At 39.5% G+C, this 20025-nt stretch overlaps 1 protein-coding gene across 6 annotated transcripts; it reads right to left on the bottom strand.

The window, feature by feature from the left end:
• Positions 1–441: 441 nt before the first annotated feature.
• si:dkey-16j16.4 (uncharacterized) lies at positions 442–17579 on the bottom strand. 6 transcript variants are annotated; one of them, XM_067478665.1, is made up of 7 exons: positions 16996–17577; positions 10326–10407; positions 9622–10136; positions 6208–6261; positions 4833–4892; positions 3578–3658; positions 442–1674 (listed from the first exon to the last, which is right to left on the bottom strand). In XM_067478665.1, exons 1-6 carry the CDS (start codon positions 17062–17064, stop codon positions 3620–3622), a joined length of 819 nt encoding a protein of 272 aa, XP_067334766.1. In that variant the 5' UTR covers positions 17065–17577; the 3' UTR covers positions 442–1674; positions 3578–3619. The 6 variants fall into 6 exon arrangements, with proteins under 6 accessions (XP_067334766.1, XP_067334762.1, XP_067334767.1 ...); XM_067478661.1 differs by lacking the exons at positions 3578–3658; positions 4833–4892 and adding an exon at positions 5799–6007 and having other exon boundaries at positions 16996–17578; XM_067478666.1 differs by lacking the exon at positions 4833–4892 and having other exon boundaries at positions 16996–17576.
• Between the last annotated feature and the right edge of the window lie 2446 nt (positions 17580–20025).

Genomic DNA, 20025 nt, shown 5'->3' with positions numbered 1-20025 from the left:
AACAGGTGAAATGTTACTAAAATGCTCCAGTGACAGAAATTATTGTGCATACACTGCTACTAGTGACTACCTTTACATTCAACATAGTATTTTGATGGATCCTTAACTATAAACATATTGATGAGTGCAACTTTAACAGTTTGTGAGATGTGAGATCTAAAATTGCTGTTGGAAAGTGTCCCGTACATTGAATTACATGATAGCTAAAGTGAGCTTGAAATATTGTTATTAAAGTAAAAACAACACAGGGGCAAGAGTGAACCAACAGAACAGCTTCATAGATTATTGGCAACAAAGGTGCTTTCAGGAAGGTGATTAAGGGCTGTGCCTTTACAGGTCAGTCCTGTTTGTTAAGAACATTAATTTGTCATCCATCTGCCATCTGTCTTTTTATGTTACAAGTAATTAGGTATTGAGTTAAGTAAAAATCCATCTCCTAAACAAGAGGCCATAGGGTTTTTATTGATTCATTTATGTGCAACAATGGACACAAACGTCACAATGTTACATTCACTTCGGCAAAACTTACAGTGGTGACATTATGTTTAATCAGTCAATCACTCAGCTCATTTCAGGAGCTGAGAACTACCTCATGTTGAAGTCAACAAAACAGGAATGTCATTTCAAGGCATTAAGAGATCGTTAGAAAGTACTGGGACGTTTTAGATACACCAGTGGTCATACAACATTTGGGAGGGGGAAGAAAATGGCACACTACAGGTAGGCTATGCATAACACACAATCAGTTACACTTGCCAAATGTGCAGCAAACTAGTCTCATACGTCCGTATTTCCATATACCTCTCTTTCTGCAAAAGCAGTTGAAATCATGCAAGCAAAGAGGATAGGATTACATAGCTTTGACCTGAACTAAAAAGTGACAAGTTCATTAAGAAACGTACATCAAAAGGTCAAGGTCGACTATTCAACTACAGTCATATATGTTTGTTATAGCTCATCATGACCTGCATATTCATTAACATTGAAAGAAGACCAGCAGGACCACTCTCTTTGTTCATCTCGACATTAACAAGACATCAGATGACTCACCACGCGTGTTTAGTATATGACATTACCAAGAATCTTACAAGATCTCCAGTAATCATATCGAAAGAACCTTTTGATTGTCTTACATGCAACATTTCCTATCATAGTGTTCCACCCCAGAGCTAAAGTCAGGTTTGTCCCTTTGTACCACCTCTGGTCCACAGTCCAGGTTTGTTCCTTGTTCATTCTTCCTCTAATGACAGGAATAATTTTAGAGACCGCTAAACATATGCAATACCTGATGCATCCTTGGAAATATTGTGTTGACGGCATTTTATTCTCCCAGTGTTCCTGCGGATATCATGTGGAGAACAATGATCAAAGTGAAAGCTTTAACAGGGTCAGATTACCTGAGTGTACAACAGTTTGACCATCACACAAATGTCATTCTAGTGGTCGCTTTCAGTCACTGTAGTCGCTGCAGAAGCCATGAATAAAAACACAGCTGGCTAGGAATGAAGAGAGGGGGTGAGAGGATTATCTGGTGGTGGATAAATATCCTTATGAGCACGAAGGATCCTCGGATGGGGTCATGGGCCTGCAGGGGGGCACTGTGCTTAAGGAACGGAAAGCAAAAATGGAGGGATCGTAGGTGTACCTGGGTGGAGGACGACTGCCTGTCAGATTCTGTGGAGACACAGAGAAAGAGATGGGTGGTCATGGATCTGTTACAGGTAGATGTCGTAGTTAATCCAGTTTTGAACATTCATGAAATGTAAAAAGTGTAGATTACCTCCTGTCCCTGAGTTTTTATATGGAAACATAGTTACTATACATAAGTTCACATCAAAAGTGACTGGCTGCATTAAACATTTGTGAATTTGTCATAAGACAGTCACTAAAACCCAGACCAGCAATCGTGGGAAAATGACTGGCCCTTGTGAGAACATTTTTGCACTGCAGGTTTGGTGACATGAATGCTTTTCCACTCACACAGACATCGCCCCCCTCTGAGCAGAACCATACTTCTTCTAGCTCTACAGGCCCTCTGGCTAAAATTAGCCCTGGTCATTTTCATCCCTACAGGAAACTACAGGAAATGGCTTTGTTGGATTTGGCAGTGAGGCAGCACTTTCTCCAGAGCCTGCTGAGGGGGAGTGAAGTTTATGAGAAGGTGGACTGAGAAAGATTAGGGGCCTTGAGACAAATTCTTTGTAATTAGGAGCTGATCCCATGGATAAACCTTTGTGCCGCATAGACTAACAGATGTATATCCTCATTACCTGACACCTCTCTCAGATTTAAGATACAACATCCCTATGACGGATCGATTCCATTCAGATGCTAACAAACCCCCTAAGGAAAACAATCCAGTGATGTCACTGTTCTGAAAGTACCCCGTTAACAGTGCATGTAACGCTGCTGTAAAGTGTTGCTATGACTTCAGCCGAAGTCTACGGAGATGCAGCACTGACAACTGAGCCACAGCAACAATTCCCAAAACCACTTAGACGCGTTCTATCTACCAGTGTTAGTATAAACAGGCCAAAACTGAGAAGTGGGAAAACAAATAACAGCCCAAGGATACATTACATTAAACTAAATACATGTGAACTGTGTTAAGATGTTCTCCGTATGGTAGCTGCAAGTCATTCCAACTGTGGGGGAGAGTCATACATCAGGATGACTCCCTATCAGTGCTCTCTGTCTCTGAAGAGTTGTCTTGTTGTCACATCTGCAGACATTTAGGGCCCAAAATGGTCAAGTAAAGTACAAAGGCTTTAGTTTCTGCATACTTTAAACACAGGAGTTGAAAGGCTGAGTTAAAACGCCAGGTTAAAATGTCTCTCTCTGGGGAGGTAGTGTAGTTATATGGCCGTCCTGTTGATCATTACTTTAGATCCCAATCTGCAGATTTAAAAAATTTCCACGTTGTGCTGCTGGATTTCTGCTAGTTTAACATTTTAGGGAAATAAAAATAACTCATTTACAAGACACAGGGTCTGGGGGCTAAAGGTTTCACAGTGGGGCCCTGAACTAGGGCATCTGTATGCTGTGAGTGGGACTGAGACATTTGGCCTTCCAACAAGAGCACTTATGCAGTGGAGTGCTGATCATGTTTTCTTCGCTCCTTTAAAACTGTGTATGAGCCCGAGCTCCAGCTGCTGCCTCACATGCATTACATACATTTGAGTTCCAGTGCTAACTTTCCAGATACTCTTTATTCTAAAATACTGACGAAAGATTACATGGTGACCGTTTCTACATCCTTTTGTTTTTAATCATATGACCACACCCATCCAAATTCAGAAAGTATTTCCCCAATCCTCATGGATTACTCCAGCTCTCCCGATTCAAAAATACTCCAGTTCAGTCATGGCAAAGCATTATAAAACAAACAATACTGCAGGAAATCTCAGAATCTCACATGCTTTTAACGTCTGCTAAATGACTAAATGTAAATGTAGTGTTGGTCTAGCAGTGTTTTAGGATCTTTTAGAAGGAATCAAAATGAATGTGATTATGATATTGAAAATGATAGTTAGGATAGGACTGCCCTGGTTCTAACTGTTTAAATATCCCACATTACCACAATATCTAGGGTCAAGTTCAGCAGGGGACTTGCTGCATCTCACACAGCAAGGTTTCCTGTCCACCTCTTTACTCGGCACTATGAAATAAGGGCAAAATGTCACACACATTATTTTTTATAAGAAAATGAAATATAAAGACATGTAAATGATAGAAAAGCTCTCTTCCTCCATTTAATGACAATGTAATGTCTTGTCACCAACATTGTTTTTGTAGTGGGAAGGATGGGATACCAAGAAACAGCCTGAACGACTAATCCTTTTAAAATCAATCTGAATTTAACAGAACGCAATCTTCAAATCGCAAAAACTGCAGGTAAGATAGTGTTCTAACATTACAATAATAAGAGATGCCAGGCTGAGCCAGGTATCAGCTGACATGCATCTGAACACTTGTTGGATCCAAACCTTGAGTGAATTTATTGTATAAGTTCAGTCTATGTTCTGGAGATCATTGCTGTCAGCATGAGAGAGGGGCTACGCCAGTACACTGGTGACATGTCTGTATGTTTGTTTGTTTTTTATACCAACTAATGGTGTGTGCGGCTAAGAAAAAGTGGAGGGTGGGGAGTAGAGGGAGAATTGGAGGAAGATGGTAGGAAAAAAAAAACTTTAAAGGAAGACTGAGTATAGAAGTTGATGGACAAGTAGATAAGTTTGTCTTGGGGAAGTTTTTACCTGTGTGTGCGTGCATGCATACTATATGTACGACCAACATGAACGACTACTTTTTATCATATTTTGTGCATTGCTGAGTATACTAATCATTCATAGCTTGTCTGCACTGAGGAAATTTGGTGAAATTGCATGTTAAATTAAACTTACATTGATCAGCTCTAGTAATAATGCAAATAAGCATTGTTTCAAAATGTTGAACTGTTCCTTTAACAACAACATGTTTTTTCCCATGTTAGGTCCAAAACTGTTCACCATATTGAAGCCAAGCAGTTCACCTCAATCAAGAGATTAAAAGGGTATGGAGAACACTTTCCTTCAGCCTAGTTTTCTCCTTCAACTTGTTGCATATCTGCACCATTATATTCACCTTCATCAATCATCACCCTCTCTTCTTTACAGTGGCTCAAACCAAAACCCTGTCAGGAGCTTCCCAGGCTGTAGCCAGCAAGGCTAACACTCTTCTATTCACCTTCAGCCCTTAAAGGGAGAAGGCCTCAGCATCAGAGAGAGCCAAAGCTGCCCTGTTTCCACATGACCTCCTTCTCTTACATACATTCTAGCAGCAAGACCACAGACCTGCCTCAAAGCCAGGCCCCCATCCTGATCCAGTGTCTCCTCTGGATCCTGGCCAGGAAACTGAGGATCAACAGATAAAAGGTGAAAGAGAGATAGAGGGCAAGAGAGGTAGCAGCAGAGAATGGATGCAACAGAAAAAGAGACACGGCAGAGTGGCATAAAGGGTAGAAAGAGTCACCACAAGCCTCCAAATTACTCATCAATCTAAACACTCCCTGTGTGCTCGCTTCAAGAAAAATCTATGATCTGAAACATACGCAGTGCCCACAGACGTCACTGACAGGGACAACAACACTACCAACTACACCAGCGAGAATACAGGATAATGAGCAATATCTCTATGTATCAGTGGAGCTAAACAGATAGCAGCCGGCCAGGCTATAAATGGAAAATGACTTCATCCCTGGAAATGCACAACAAGGGAACTGCACACTACTCCACCTCCTCTTCCTCATCTCCATCTCTCATCTCAACTCACTTGTTCTTCATAAAATGCTCTCCAAGTGTATCCTCATTTTTGAATCTGCAGTAACATCATATAGAATGGACATACCTACAAGATATAGAGGATTGGAGCAGCCTAGAAGCTGTTACAGTTGGTGCATGTATGTGTGTACGTAAACAAGTGTGTGATAGGGTTCTATTGACACTAGCCCACACAATGTGATAATAACGTCACTTTTATCACCACACTGTGCATCCTTCTGGAGCACCCTGCTCTGTGCCAAGATGCCCAGGCTTGTTCCAGTCTCTCTAGCATGCTTCCCTTACCCACCACAAACAAAAATCAACGTATGTGCAGATGCAGTTAGGAGATGGTGGATAATTATTGGATGTGGGAAAACCACCTTACATGAACAACGGCTGGGTTGTTGCACGAGATCAAAAGAAGAGGAAAAGGGCAATTTTTCCTCTTGTTTTTGTCATACGTAAACTGCATTTAGTTGGCTTTGCTCTTTTGCAAACCTGAGATATTTTCAAACGTCTCATGCACAGCTCTGTTGCTTGCACAGGGCATGGGAACAAACACAGTTGCCAGATGCTGTCTCAGTATGCAGTTGGATGGACATGAAGGTGCTGGCGACAAGACAGGCTGGGCTGTTCAGTGGGCACTGCAACCTTGCAACCTTATCACTGTGTAATGGACACCCTGGTCTCGTCTGTGTATTAGGGATCTGCATAAAAAGAAAAGTTGTGTGTGGAAGCGTGTGTCTGTACTCAAATGAATACCATTTGTATAAAGAATGTATCTTCATGACAGCCATCCCCACCGGGTCTTTAATACACCAGAGCTTTTTTGGGTTTATGACAAAATAGAATGAGAGGCTTTTGTTCACTTGTAGTAGAAAACAACTTGAATCGAAAACAAACTCACCCGAATCTTTATAGACCGTGTTTTCCCTCCACAGTTCTTTTTCAGCAGCATTTTCTGTGGAGAACAAGTATGCACAATGAAAATTATGGAAAAGCAGCATCTCTTTCAGCAGCAAACTTGTGTGGCAACTCGCCTTTATGTGTGTTACAATCCCTAAAATGTGTAAAAGATGCATGCTTGTGTGATTAGCACACTGTTGTCTTGTACCCAAAGACGTTACTGGCGTACTAGAAGTTCATGTTCATTTTAAAATTAATTATAACTGAGCATAATACAAAAAAATATGCCACCGAAAAACCAGTATATGAGTAGCAGTTTTTACAATCACACAAACACACAACACTGTTTAATGTGAACAGAAGTGTTAGAATGATAAAAGAAATGAGGCAAATGGAGCTGTCATACAGTCATTCAGTGAAACTTGTGCAATATCCTGTCTCCCATTCCCTGCCATGTTCATGCATGTCCATACACAATCAATGAATTGTCTCCAGTCGGTGAGGTAGCTTCTGAGTGGTGAGAGAGCACAAGAAAGAATGGAAACACAAAGACTCCAACTGCTGTGATGTGGAGGAAGACTGGTGTGTGCCCCTTTACTCTCCCCATCTACTGCTCGTATATTTTCCTATGTTTTGTCTTTTCTTTTTAAATCAGTGAGTCTGGGGAAATTATGGCTATTTTGTTCAGACTAATGTTTACTAAGACATTTGATTAAATTACCCTTAAGCTGATGCAGGTCACACTGGGAAAAAATAAAATGCCTAAAAAAGATCTTTTCTTAAGGTTTGGCTCCTCTACCTTCAAATCAGACTCCCACTGGTTTTACCCTTTAAATTGTCTTCTTTTAAAGATCCAACTCAGTTGTCCTTCTCTCATTGAGCTAAACAAAGGACAAGCCTCAGTGACAAAACTTCCATCGTGATGGTGTTTAAGTTGAGGCAGAATTTTTGAGGGAAAGTTGCTCAGCTAAGGGGTTAATTGGTGAGAGGAGCTGTGGCTGCTAGCTACCTCTGCAGGCCCCCTATTGTGTGCCCTGCAGCACCTCCCATTCTACTTGACTGAGTGTGCACACACTGTGGCCACACACATTCAAACATAGAGGGATACAGCCACACGGATACAGGAAGATGTACACATGCAGACACAAAACACAGTCAGGATGATAGACGCCTACACCCCCCCCCACCCCCACCCCCACCCCCCCCCCCCACACACACACACAACTCTTCCACTTTTTTCTATTTACCCCTCTCAATGCTGCCTGCTGTCTCTCAGCATCTGTTCTTTCTCTCATGGACATATGGACCACTGAAACCTGCAGTTTCTCTACAAATACACACAGACACACACTCACTGAGAGACACACACATCCTTTTCGATCCATGATGTGGGCCAACAAGTGTATTGGATTTTAATGATTAGCGGACCAGCTTCTCCATGACTCATTAGTGGCTGTCATTTATCTGTTGTGTATTTAATCCTCTCTTTCTGCCTCCACCCCTTTATCGCCAGCCTTTGTGACAAAACGAGGGCGGACATCTGCCATCCGTGCCTCCCTCTCCTTCATCCCTCTCCAGCCAGACCACCATGGTGGCAGGCATCCGTCTATGGAAAGGGAAGATTTTGTTTGCTTGTGCAAGTGTGCACGTGTGCCCGCGTGTGTGTGTACGGAGGTTAGTAGGGTAGACGGCAGGGACATAATTGTATTTTTGGACTGAATCCTTGGCCCGACATAGAAGTTTCAGTTGTTCACAGGGGTAATGTAACGGTTGTTTTGTTCTTTTAGCCTAAAAGTTTTATTTTTATTTTTAATATGTACAGAGGCACTCAAATGTTTGTGAACCCTTTATGTTTTAGCTCATATTTGTACAGAAATTCTAATCAGGTTTCCACACAAATCCGACATCCTAACCCTAAAAATAGAAATTGGGGACATAATAAAACATAAAAAAGGAAACCCAAATAAACTAGACAAAAACATCACATTTATTCTTTTACTATGGAAAATAAGAACATTCTTGCATAACCCTCCCCAGGAGTAGTCAACCAAAAAAGATCAGAAGAGAAAGTTGTGTAATCCAGGAGGTCACAAAGAACCCCAGGGTACCATCTAAGAAGGGAATGATCTCTCTTGCAGTGGTTAATATCAATGTTCATAGATGAAAATGTAGAATTTGATCATGCCATGAGCATAATAATAATAATAGCATGTAGATGGATGAGAACAAAGTAGAACTTTTTGGCTTGAATGAGTAGTGTTTGGTGAAAACAAAACTCTCTTTTCCAGCATGAGAACCTTATGCCATCAGTGAAATATGGGTGAGGCAGCATCATGATATGGGTCTGCTTTGCTGCTTCTGGACCAAGATGGGTTGCCCTCATTGACGGAGCTATAAATTCTGAGCTGTACTAGCACATTCAAAAGAAAAATTCTGACTGAAGTATTTATAAATAAAAAATGGTTAAAGCAAAAGAAATATAATTTTATGAAATTGCCTAAGTCTAGTCCTTTTCCTAATCCTATAAAAATGCTGAGTAAGGACCTGAAGCGAGCAGTTTATGCAAGTAAGCCCACCAACATCTGTAAAGAGGAATAGATGAAAATCCCTCAATTTTGAATTCCAAGGTTGATAAACATTCACCAGAAATGTTAGGTTAAGGGTTTTTGCTGCAAAAGGGTGGTCCCACCACTTACTGAATGCAGTAAGTATATTGTTTGACTCATATATTTAATTGGATTCTTAGATTTGTAACTTATGAAATATGAAAATATGATCACAAATGTAGGTCATATTAAGCAGAAATAGAAAAAAGTTCTAAAGGGCTGCTTCTCTAAAGGGAAAATATACAATGTCAAAATATGTGTTTTTATGCATTTGTATTTGTATTGTATACTGGGCACAGTGGCGTACAATATAAAATGAACAACTGGAAAGACATGGAAATATAACCCTGTCAGGTACTGTACCATAATACGACACAGAAGAAATTCATGATTAGCATTTCCTAACATGAGGGGTTTAGGTGTTTCTTTGTCCCAAGCAGACATCGTGACTGACTGAGAATTGAGCTGTTCTTAGGAAGAGAGACGATAAGTGTAACACTTAAGCTGTTAAAATGTATACAGCCAACTTTATTATTATTTTGCATAACATAAATACTGCAAAACACAGTAGAAAGTTACTGTGTACCTTAGTAGACATTTAGATGGAAATACTAGTCTCTTCATTCTTCTTTATTTTTTAATACATTTTAACAAAGACCAACAATACTGGTAATTAGCACTTTATAGTAAGGATTTGAATTGCTTTTTTATCACTGGAATGTCGCTGATACGTTGTATTTTTGGTTGAGGTTTATGATGGAATTAGTCAAATAGTTATGAGGTATCTAAATATGGCTGGGAATACAAACCTGTTGCATTTTCTCCAGGTCTAGACTGGGTCTCCCAGGCTCCCCACTGTAACTGTGCCGATACTTCCTGTAAGGTGCTGACTGGTCAAAGTGACTTAAAATCATGGGCCGTGCCACTGGCTGTACCACCTGCAGCTGAAAACGCATTGGGGGTGGCTTGAGGCTACGTGGTGGGCTGGAGCTGAAGTGAACAGGACTAGGAGAGGCAGCCAGGCAAGTACCTGGCTCAACCAGTGGCCTTGCAGAGGCAGCTGGTGTCCCACATCCACAGAGGTCCCGCACCTCCTCATCACTAGAGGCGCTGCTGTGGTGATCGCTGTGCCACTGGGGAAGTGCAGCCATCCACTTCCTGTTGTCACCACAGCTGATTCGCTCAAGCTCTTCCTCTGAAGAATGGCGATCTAGATTGGCATCAAGAAGGAGGCGGAGACGTCGTAATCGGGCTGGAGAGATGGGACCCTGGTTGTGCTGCTGGCTGGTGGCCAAGGGGGTGAGGGCACAATTTCTTCGTCTCTCTACGGTAGTAGATAAACAGGACATGTCAAAGAAAAATGTGTAATTCTTTTTACAGTTGCCCTCATCTACACAACCAGCACATTATCTGTTGAATTCAAACATCTCATTGTATGTGTGAGAGCAAAGGAATGAAGCAGAAGATCATTGTCTGTTTACAACATAAACACGTTAACTTCAGAGGGACATACCTCTGTCAATCTGTGCAAGCTCCTGGTTTTCCCCCTCTGAGTCATCACTCTCCCCTCCCTCACCACTGCCATGGTAGGAAATCTGGAAAAAGGATCTTATACTGTAGATCAAGTATACCATGTAATTCTGCGTGGCAAATTAACTCTTTGCATTCCCGCTGTGTTTAATGTCTCTTCTCAGTCAAACTACTCAATCAAATATGGCCTAGGATCCAATTTCACTAAATCCATGAAGGATCACAATATCAGATACAGTGTTTGTCACAGGATTAAAAGTACAACTATCTGCGTCATAGGAATAATCTATAGTGGCCTTACTACAGTTTCCAAAAATATTAATTTCAGTTTATGTATACTTTGCTACAATACAGATGCTCACAAAAGGCAGGCACAACAGCCTGAGCAGAACTGTCTCTTTAAAATCAATTCCTTGTCTACAGTAGTAGTAACAATACAGATACCCTGCAGACCGCAGCACTAAGAGTTAAGTAATGCGCCTCACACTCAGTAATTACCACTCTGAGGCCTCGCTGAGCAGCTGCCATCTGTGCTTGTATGTGTGTGTCTGTGTGTTTGGTGTGTGCTTCCACACATACATCCACAAAAACATACACACTGTCCTCCCTTCTATTCACACACACACCTAATCTTCTTTGTAAAGCTCTCCAAAAAGAGGGGAAAAGTGGAGCAAGGAGCCAGGGCCTAAAAGCCCGACGAGGGCAGACCTTAATCTAATTTATGTTAAGTGTGAATTCCAATGTATGGTTTCACATACTGAAGCTGGAGCCCCCCTTTTCATATTTTTAATTTCAAGCATCATAATGTAGTGCATTAAAATGCACAAAAATGTCCAATCATTACCAACGCCACCATAGCTAAGATTTGGTTATTCAACTAAAAATATAGATATGTACCATCAAAAAAAATTTAGCCTAGGTTTGATTTTCTGTAAGAGGAAAAAAATAGCACAGTTTCTTTATGCCATAACACTGGAATAGATATACCAAATATGGTGATGATAAAACAACTTCTGAAATACTAAATAAAATATAAGGTATCAAATATATATTCATATTAAGGTCAAGAGTATTGACGCTGTTGTTGAAGACATTTGTATGAAGCCTAGATGCTGCCTTCATGCTTTCTAGTGATACACTGGTTGTGAGAAATATTCTCAATGAACAAGCCCGGCCACAGTAAAGGACAAACAACAGAGGCTCTCAGGGAGTCTCAAATTAAACAGCATCACACAGCGTTTTCCCATTAACTCCAATGGAAACTTACACTAAGGAATATTTGAGGGTAGGAATTATATTTTGGCAAGTAGCTGGCTCAGAGTTTCAGCTACACAAAATCCAGTGGATTTTTATTGGGCAGCATGACGCTGAAGAACTGAAATACTATTTGAACTTTTAACTCTTATATACTAAGAATGAGGTGATGCTGGTAGGTCATACACTGCATGTCTAAATTAAAGACCCATGAAAGAGTCATGCATTAATTTTAATCTGTGTTCACACAACATTTCCTCAATATTTTACCATTTAAAGCTACATATTATGTAGCTTAAATTTCTGCACTTCTTTTGACCTGAAAGTCTGATGTTTCTCCACAGAGCAGTAATTGTCCGTCCAACTAACAGTAATGATTTGGCCTTTCCTTACCCTCAGGGACGGCCTTTGTGATTGTTGATGAATCACACAATAGAAATGTACTGTTGGATATAGGCTGACCTGAACTAAAATTTAAGACCTGTTTATGTTTCAAGCTCTGTCACAATATGTTGTAACAGTCGTGAGCCTTGGTTACTTACAATATACTTAACCACAAAACACAACTTGTGTGTCGTTCACAGCCTTCAACTTTAAGTGACTTTCTTACTTCACTTTCAGAGATACACTATCATTACTATCACTATATTCACTACAGTAAACTACACTACACTAGGAATTACTACAAAAGGCCTGTCACACCATAAAAAAAAGAATTACCAACAAATCTCATCTGGGAGTATAAAGCAAACCTGTGTTCACTTCCAGTGTTGTTTCAGACCCTCTATTGATTCTGGATTTTCCAGACAGTGGAAACTTGTCATAACATTTGTTTCTTAGAGTTATCCGAGATCAGAATGTAAGGAATTGTGGTTACAAATGACATCAGTATTTCATGCAGTCTGAGTTTGTGAATAAACATCCAACATTTTTTTTAAGCATATCTGATATGGTTAGATGGCCAAGCTAGGTACAACAAAATTATGTGCTTGGTAAACTAAAATTCGTTTTGTTTTTTGTTACATTTCCATTTATGTAGTGCCTTAGTTCCACCTCCAAAGCATAGAAAAGTACATGTTCTTATACAACGTCAATTACACAATACAAAAAAAATAAATATAGACTGAGCAGATATACCAGTACATAAATATACTTTACTTGTAGTCTCCATGTTTTCGTCTCACGTTAACCAGGTGCTAGACTTGGTGTTATCAAATTACCTGATGCATTTAAAGTTGCATGTACGAATGTACTAATAAAAATTCATAGGGGGAACATTTCAGCTCTTGTATAATGCTGTGGTTAAGCCTGGATTGCACTAACCTGGACAGGCTGCCTCATACCATAATCCCTGCAGCTAAGCAATAGTGCCTTTCCAGAAGTGTCATTTTGGATGAAGAGCAGTGCAATTCCCCTGCTAGTGCTCTAACAAGTATAAAGCCGGCTGGATATTACCAGAGCTGTAGCCGTTGAAATATCACATTTTGAACATCCCTGTATTACCACATATCACACACCACACATAATCTCAATCATTATGACATAGGTGAAATGTACAAACAAGTGGAACAAGACCTCCATGTGCTCGTCATTAGGATCACTTTCACAGTTGAAACAAATCGGGATGGAGGAGACGTGAAATCAAGTGAGAACTTTATTGTCACTCCTACTGCCGCTCACATGCTAGTGCACTATCCATAACTCTGTAATAGCTTTAATACATTTTAGATCTTATATCATTCAAATAGCATCTTCAAGTCAATCACTGGACTTTTTCATCAACCTTTACAACATTTTACTCATCTTGTACTTTGCATGACAAATTATATTTGAGTTTAGCATTTCTATTGTAGCCTGAGATTACAGATCAGTTGAGAAAAACTAGCAAACTACCTTGGAAGTTTTTCCAGTTCTTTCACATACATGTGAATTTTTCAGTGGATCTGAACCCTAACCAACAATATATTTTTATTTACATTCTTCAAACTGATGATTTTTCCCCCTCCCTCTGAAAAACATTTCCTCTAACTGCACTTTACTTTGTGTCTTCTGCCTGACTTACCTTTTTTTGCTTGCTTAGTACCTCACTTACTTTTAAGTAGCTTTGGATAAAACCATTTGCCAAATCACTAAATGTAAATGTAATATTCTAATCAAATCTTCAATTATGCAAATTTAATACTTTGTGCAACCTTAACATATTTGCACATTTCTGCATGTATTAGGGAGCATCGAGTGTAACATGATGTGTTGTGACACAGTTTATATTAATTAGCAGGTTTCTATCACCCTCATAATTTATAGATGGTAAAGGTAAACGGTTATTCACATCACATTCCTACACTTATGTCTATTAGGGCAAGTAATTACTGACAATGTGAAACCATTCAGAGAACTGAGACACTTAAGCAAAGTGAAAGTGAGAGCATACAAATAAGGCATAGCCACTGCTGTTGTGCATACATGCAAAGAAAATGTTGTATTTTTGTGTGTAAAGAACAGTTGAATAAAATCCTTGTCAGTCCCTTGCATCGCTGAGCAGCTTTTTAAGCTGGATCAATGACAATGTCATACCCCCCTTTTCACACACATATCAGCTTTGCCCTTCTACATTGACATGCACAGTATCACACTATTCCCCATCTAATAAAAAAAATTTACCCAGAGACCCCATAAGCAAAGTGCATCATAAATAGTCATGATTAGTCCTAGAAAAGGTACTAGAAAAGGTAAATGGCCACTTATACAGCGATTTTACCTGAAGCACTTTACAAATGATCGCCCCACTGACCCTGTGGTCCGTCGACGACTGTCTTACCAACTGAGCTACAGAGATCTTTGGTCAGCTATCCAGTGATGCTCCATCACTCAAACACTACCACAGCTGCACATCATTTAACTCAAGCAATAAAAAGTTACTAATTTAGACTGAAACCAGGTTCATACCAGAAAGCTAATTAAGGTGTAACCTGCTTATAAACAATGTATATAGAACTTCATCTTTATTGTCAGTACCTGTGGTAAATTGTGCCCTTAAACGAAATAACAACTGCTAATTCATTTAAAAGAGCCACAGCGCCAACGTGAAGCACATGGTTTTACTTGTCATGACAAGCATTACTCAGTCTGTGAAAACAGCTGCAAAATGATTTCTCTGGCTGTGGAGGGAACTTTTTTAAGTCTAAGACAATAAGCTGATATAACGCTGATGTCATTAGTGTGGGCTCAGTGACAAATTTACATCCGAAAGCCTCCCTTATATACTGGTGGTGAGGAGTGTGTAAAACACACGCATATGACGTGCACAGCGGGTCTAATGGTGTGTTTTTTTAACCCAGACTTGAATGTTCAAGATTGATCATCTGTGCATCAAAAGTGTCACAGGTGTAATAACATATAGTTTATTTAAACCTCTGCCCTACTGTGTGTCAATACAATAGCTGGAATTATCCTACCATCAAACTTAAATCTGTCCACATGTTGTTATGGCACTGCTTGGCACTAAAACTAAAACTATGGCTAGAAGTGGGATTAAATTGACAAGCACTACTTGGTTTGAATGGTGACCTGTCTGCTATTGTTGAACACGGACAAACTTAGGTATTATGTCAATCCCAGCTCCAATGCAACAACAGATCCCAGATTTTCAGGTGCATTATGGGAAATGTAGAATCCAGGGTTGTAGGATCAAACTAGGTTGGATGTTCTTAGAAATACTGTACCAATTAGCACTGTGAATTTGTGAAAGTTGTAAAGTCACATAACAAACCCCCCAGTGTCATTATCAGTACAGGCCTCAAAATATCTGTATTACTCAGGTATAATAGTAAATTACTGGAATGTCCTTTTCATGGACAACTCTAATCTATTATCTCTCTTTTATATCTGTGGATCTACACAATTGTTCCTATAAGAAATTATGACATGGAAGTAGTTTTAGAAATCTTTGAAAAGTGCTGTATTGCTAAGAAGCCACTTGTAAGAAACAAGAGTGCTCAGATAATCAGACAAATCAACAGATGACCCAAACTTACATAGGAATCAATCATGTATTACAGACCTCCTAACAACTCTTAAGTCTTCAGTTATCAGCAATTACTTTGAAATTATGAAAATTTGGTGCTTATGCAGATGGAGGAGTTAACCAAATAAGTTCAGATATTTATGCTAGTTTTAAAAGTTGCAGACCAGTCCGAATTAGTACTATTTGTAGTACTATTTCTAAGGGTAATTCCTTTTCACAAAGCCTGTGATTCAGTATTCTGTAGATCTGGTTAGGATGAGGGCACCAGGCCTACTCACTGCTCATTTTCCCATCACACTAACTGCTTTTAGCAGAAAGACTGCTACCACTGAAGAAATCAACAAACATAAACAGAAGTAGACAATGGGGATGGCACACTTTCCCCTATATCCACTGCCAGGCCTTTGTACAGGAGCACTTTGACACAAAATGGCTGCCATGCGACTGTACAGTTGGTTGACGCACAATAGTGTTGTGGATGGAGCAAGTTAGTAACCCATGAAGGATAAAATTCAGCCTCTACTAAACTGAGCAGGCAGTAACAATTGAGGAACATGCACATGGAGGAATTCTGGTGTGAAAAAACTGGAGGGCACAGTTAGGAATGATGGGACAATTATAACTTGCAACAATGAGGTTCTTTCTTAAATGTTTGTTCTTTTATTGCCTAGTATACATTTAATGGCACCTCCATTGCTAGCTCTCCTGCTCACCACACACACACACACACACACACATACACACACACTTCCCCATCTCTCTATGGATAAAGAATCTGGATGTATGTATGAATGTATCAGTCATAACAGTGACTTAAAAGTCCAATAATTTTGGGCACATTATTCTTGAAATTTACTTTCTCAAACTATGAGTTTATGAGTCAATGAGTGTCCATTGGTTAGTGGGAGACCTTGTTTACACGCCACATGTTTTGCTGATGTGTTAGTGTAGCCGTGTGGATCATTTGGCTCAGGTCTGTAAACCATGGGAAGCAAATTCCCTTCAACGTGGTAAGGAATGGGCTGAAGTAGTCAAAAACAGAAAATACCTCCAAGCAAAACAGACTGTAACATTTTCAGACAAGCTCCAAAATAAGTTGTTTGTGTCACAGTGTGTGACCGTGCATGTGGCTGTATGTGAGTGTGTGTGTGTGTGTGCTCGGTGGGGTTAATGAACTCCTTATAATCCCATTCAGGCAAGGTTACAAGCTTGGTAGTCATCTGGCCTACAAATTAAGTCACAAGACACAAAAGCCACGCTGTTCACAAACAAGCTATATGTTACACGGCATTTTAGGCCACTGACAACAACAAACGCTGCCTTTATCTTGTAATAAAACGTTAGTATTGGAGAAATAATAAGTCTGTAAACTTACCTTCAGTTGGAAAGGATGGATCTCATTGAGTGAATGTCTTCTCAGCTTCTTCGTCAGCGTCTTGAGCATTTTTTTTTTTTTTACAAAAAAAAAAACTTATGGCTTATCCCCGACGACTACGTTTTAGTAGTGCTCCTTACGTGACGATTATAGCGTCATTAGCTAAAATAAGCGACTTTGCTCATTTAAAACAAGGCACACGGCACCATCACTACACGTCAAACTGCCAGCCACACAAACAACAACACAGTGAACACTCCGAGTTAGCTACTGTCAAAGCTATTAGTTGAACTGCGTAGATGTGGCTTGTACCTAGCAAACTTGTTATTTTCGACTTCATGGAGTCGCTATTGTGAAAAGTCCTTTTCTTTTCCTCGGGCGGCTCTGAAAAATGTCCCACTCGTCGCTGGGCTGAATTACTTCCACTGCTTCATTGAAAGATGCTTGGAAAATGAAAAAAATATATACATTAACTTGTTCGCATTCAGACACGCACACACTCACACTCACACTCTCACACACTCATACACATACACACAACCAAGTACACAGCAGCCACACGAATACGCAAGAGTGCTCCCACAGCCCTGAGCGTACCGGGTCCTGATTGGCTGGGGCGCGCAGTGACATCACATTTCTCTCTCTCTCTCTCTCTCTCTCTCTCTCTCTCTCTCTCTCTTTCTCTCTCCCTCTGTCTCGAGGAGGAGCAGGGCTGAGAGTTAAAGCCACATTATCATGTCTGTTTACTTCCTCTTCTCATACCAGCATCATTATTTATTAGCAGAGGTGGTAGACGTACACTAACTCAATACTGCAGTACATTTCTAAGTACTTCGCTGCAAATTCTTTGCTCAAGTTGAAGTGCAAAACAACAAGCTCAAAAATTTTTGGCAAAGAACAAACATAAAAGTACTGCACTACCAAACTACTTGTTGTAAATAAAATGAAATGTAATGTTGTTGATAACATAAATGTCAAACTGTCGTCCAGATTTAATCGGCAAACTCTTAATTATGGCAAAGAAAGGTTATGGTAATCACAGAAAAATAAAGAGCAATGTTAGCTAAGTACCTTTGGTGGCTACTTGATGTACTCCCAGGTAGTTAACCAATAATAATACATTATCATTTATTAGATTAATACATTTAGCATTAAAAGTCTTCATCTGCAAAAACATTAACTAGTAACTAAAGCAGGTAAATATTTGTATTGGAGTAAAAGTTCAATTTTGTCCCTCAGAATTTTAGTGCAATAAACATGGCCTAAAATGTAAAATTGTAATTAAGAACAATACTTGAATGGATATACTTAGTTATTTGAAACCTCTGTGTTTATATAAAAATTCTTCTGTATGTCTACAGCAGAAATGAAGTATTAGACTATTTGTCCTGGTTTTCATCTGCAGCAGTTAGACAATTCCTTTAACTCGACTTGCAAGTTGTTAAAGGTAAATGAGTAAAACTATTCTCATGTCTAAGTAACTGTATGGCAGTTTTAATTCTACTAGGCTTGAAGTTGGATTAAATATGTAAAGATTCTTTTTACAACACACATATTAACATGTCACAGGATAAAAAGTAGAGGTATAACAATGAGTTGTCAACCCTGGTCCTCGAGGCCCACTGCCCTGCTTGTCTCCCATCTACCCACTGCTGATTACAGGTGTGTTTCATCAATCACAAGCTGGAGGATTCCAATTCACTTTGTTTTTAACCACTTTACCTTTGATTACGATGGATTAGGTCAGTGGCTAGGTCAGGGATAGTTGCATTATAGGAAAATCGGGCAGGCCAGTGGGCCTTGACGACAACGATTGACAATTCCTGGCGGTATCAATACCATAAATTAGGTGTGGGTTTCATATACATCTGAGTGAAGCACCTGAACTAAATGGAGCCATCATTAATTAGTTAATCATTAACACCCATGACTCTGCTGCTGTGACAGGTAAATGCTTGCTGTGAAAGGTCTAGAATTCATTAGTAGAGTTGTACAAACACACATATAAGGTAGAGGTAGTAGAAGTGCAATAGTAGTCCACTGCAGGTTGCATAACACAGGTTGCGATTGCTTTAAAAATGTAAAAGTGTATAAGTATTACCAGCTAAATAAAGTGGGCCTTTCAAAACTAAATCATCTGGCACATTTAGTGATGAGCTAAGTACAAAGTCAATGACGAGCTGGTAAGCAGCTTAAATAAACGTTCTTATTATAGCTCAAAGTTAACTACGATGTACAGAGGATACCGTTGTACAAATAATTGTATCCTTTCAGAAGAGCTTGTGTCCTGTGACATAAAACCATAAAAAACTGTGTAGTTATGTGATCTTTTGTGTTTATGGTAGACAAAATGCAACACTGAATAATTTATATTCACATCCTTACTAAAGTGTGCAAACACACTTAATCCTTGAAATAGCTGCAGGTGCTACTGTTTCAAGAAAAGAAAATCTACCCAAAGCAAAACATTTTCATTTGTAATGCTTTTCATAATGTTTTGTCTTTTTTTTTTTTTTTTTTTTACAGCTTGCATTACTTGTAACTCTCTCAGAGACAGGCAGGGAGAGCAAGAGAAAGAAAGAGATCGGAAGAAGCAGAACATGTCAGGTATAATTGGTCTAAGTGAGGCATCAAGTTTCAGTGATGTCATGCTTTACAACCACTGTCTACTTGAAGATGGAAGATGTTGATGCATGTGTGCACATTTTGCATGCATGCTCTTCACTGCAGCAGCTTTTTAAATAGATTCTCTCACAAGACCCATGTGTGTGTGTGTTTGTGTGTGTGTGTGTGAGTGTATACACACACACACACACATATATACATACATATACATATATGCACACATATATACTCGTCATTAACTTTTTATGTGTGTATACATATATATATATATATATATATATATATATATATATATATATATATATAGTGTGTGTGTGTGTGTGTATTACTACAAATTGCATTTTAAGTGTTTCTATTCTTAAACCTGTCAAGTCACATTAATAATCCAACACTTGTTATAGAAAA

Source organism: Channa argus, chromosome 16 (genome assembly GCF_033026475.1).
Source record: "Channa argus isolate prfri chromosome 16, Channa argus male v1.0, whole genome shotgun sequence".
In the NCBI taxonomy this organism is placed as follows: Eukaryota; Metazoa; Chordata; class Actinopteri; order Anabantiformes; family Channidae; genus Channa; species Channa argus.
Note: the sequence above shows the minus strand (reverse complement) of the source record. Positions and strands in the feature narration are given on the sequence as shown.

Excerpts from the sequence above, each read along its gene's own strand:
- si:dkey-16j16.4 (XM_067478662.1), bottom strand. The coding sequence starts at position 17,064 with ATGCTCAAGACGCTGACGAAGAAGCTGAGAAGACATTCACTCAATGAG. Across the intron at positions 10,408-16,995 it reads TCCATCCTTTCCAACTGAAG|ATTTCCTACCATGGCAGTGG; the intron begins GTAAGTTTACAG and ends TCCTTTTTCCAG. Across the intron at positions 10,137-10,325 it reads GCTTGCACAGATTGACAGAG|AGAGACGAAGAAATTGTGCC; the intron begins GTATGTCCCTCT and ends CTACTACCGTAG.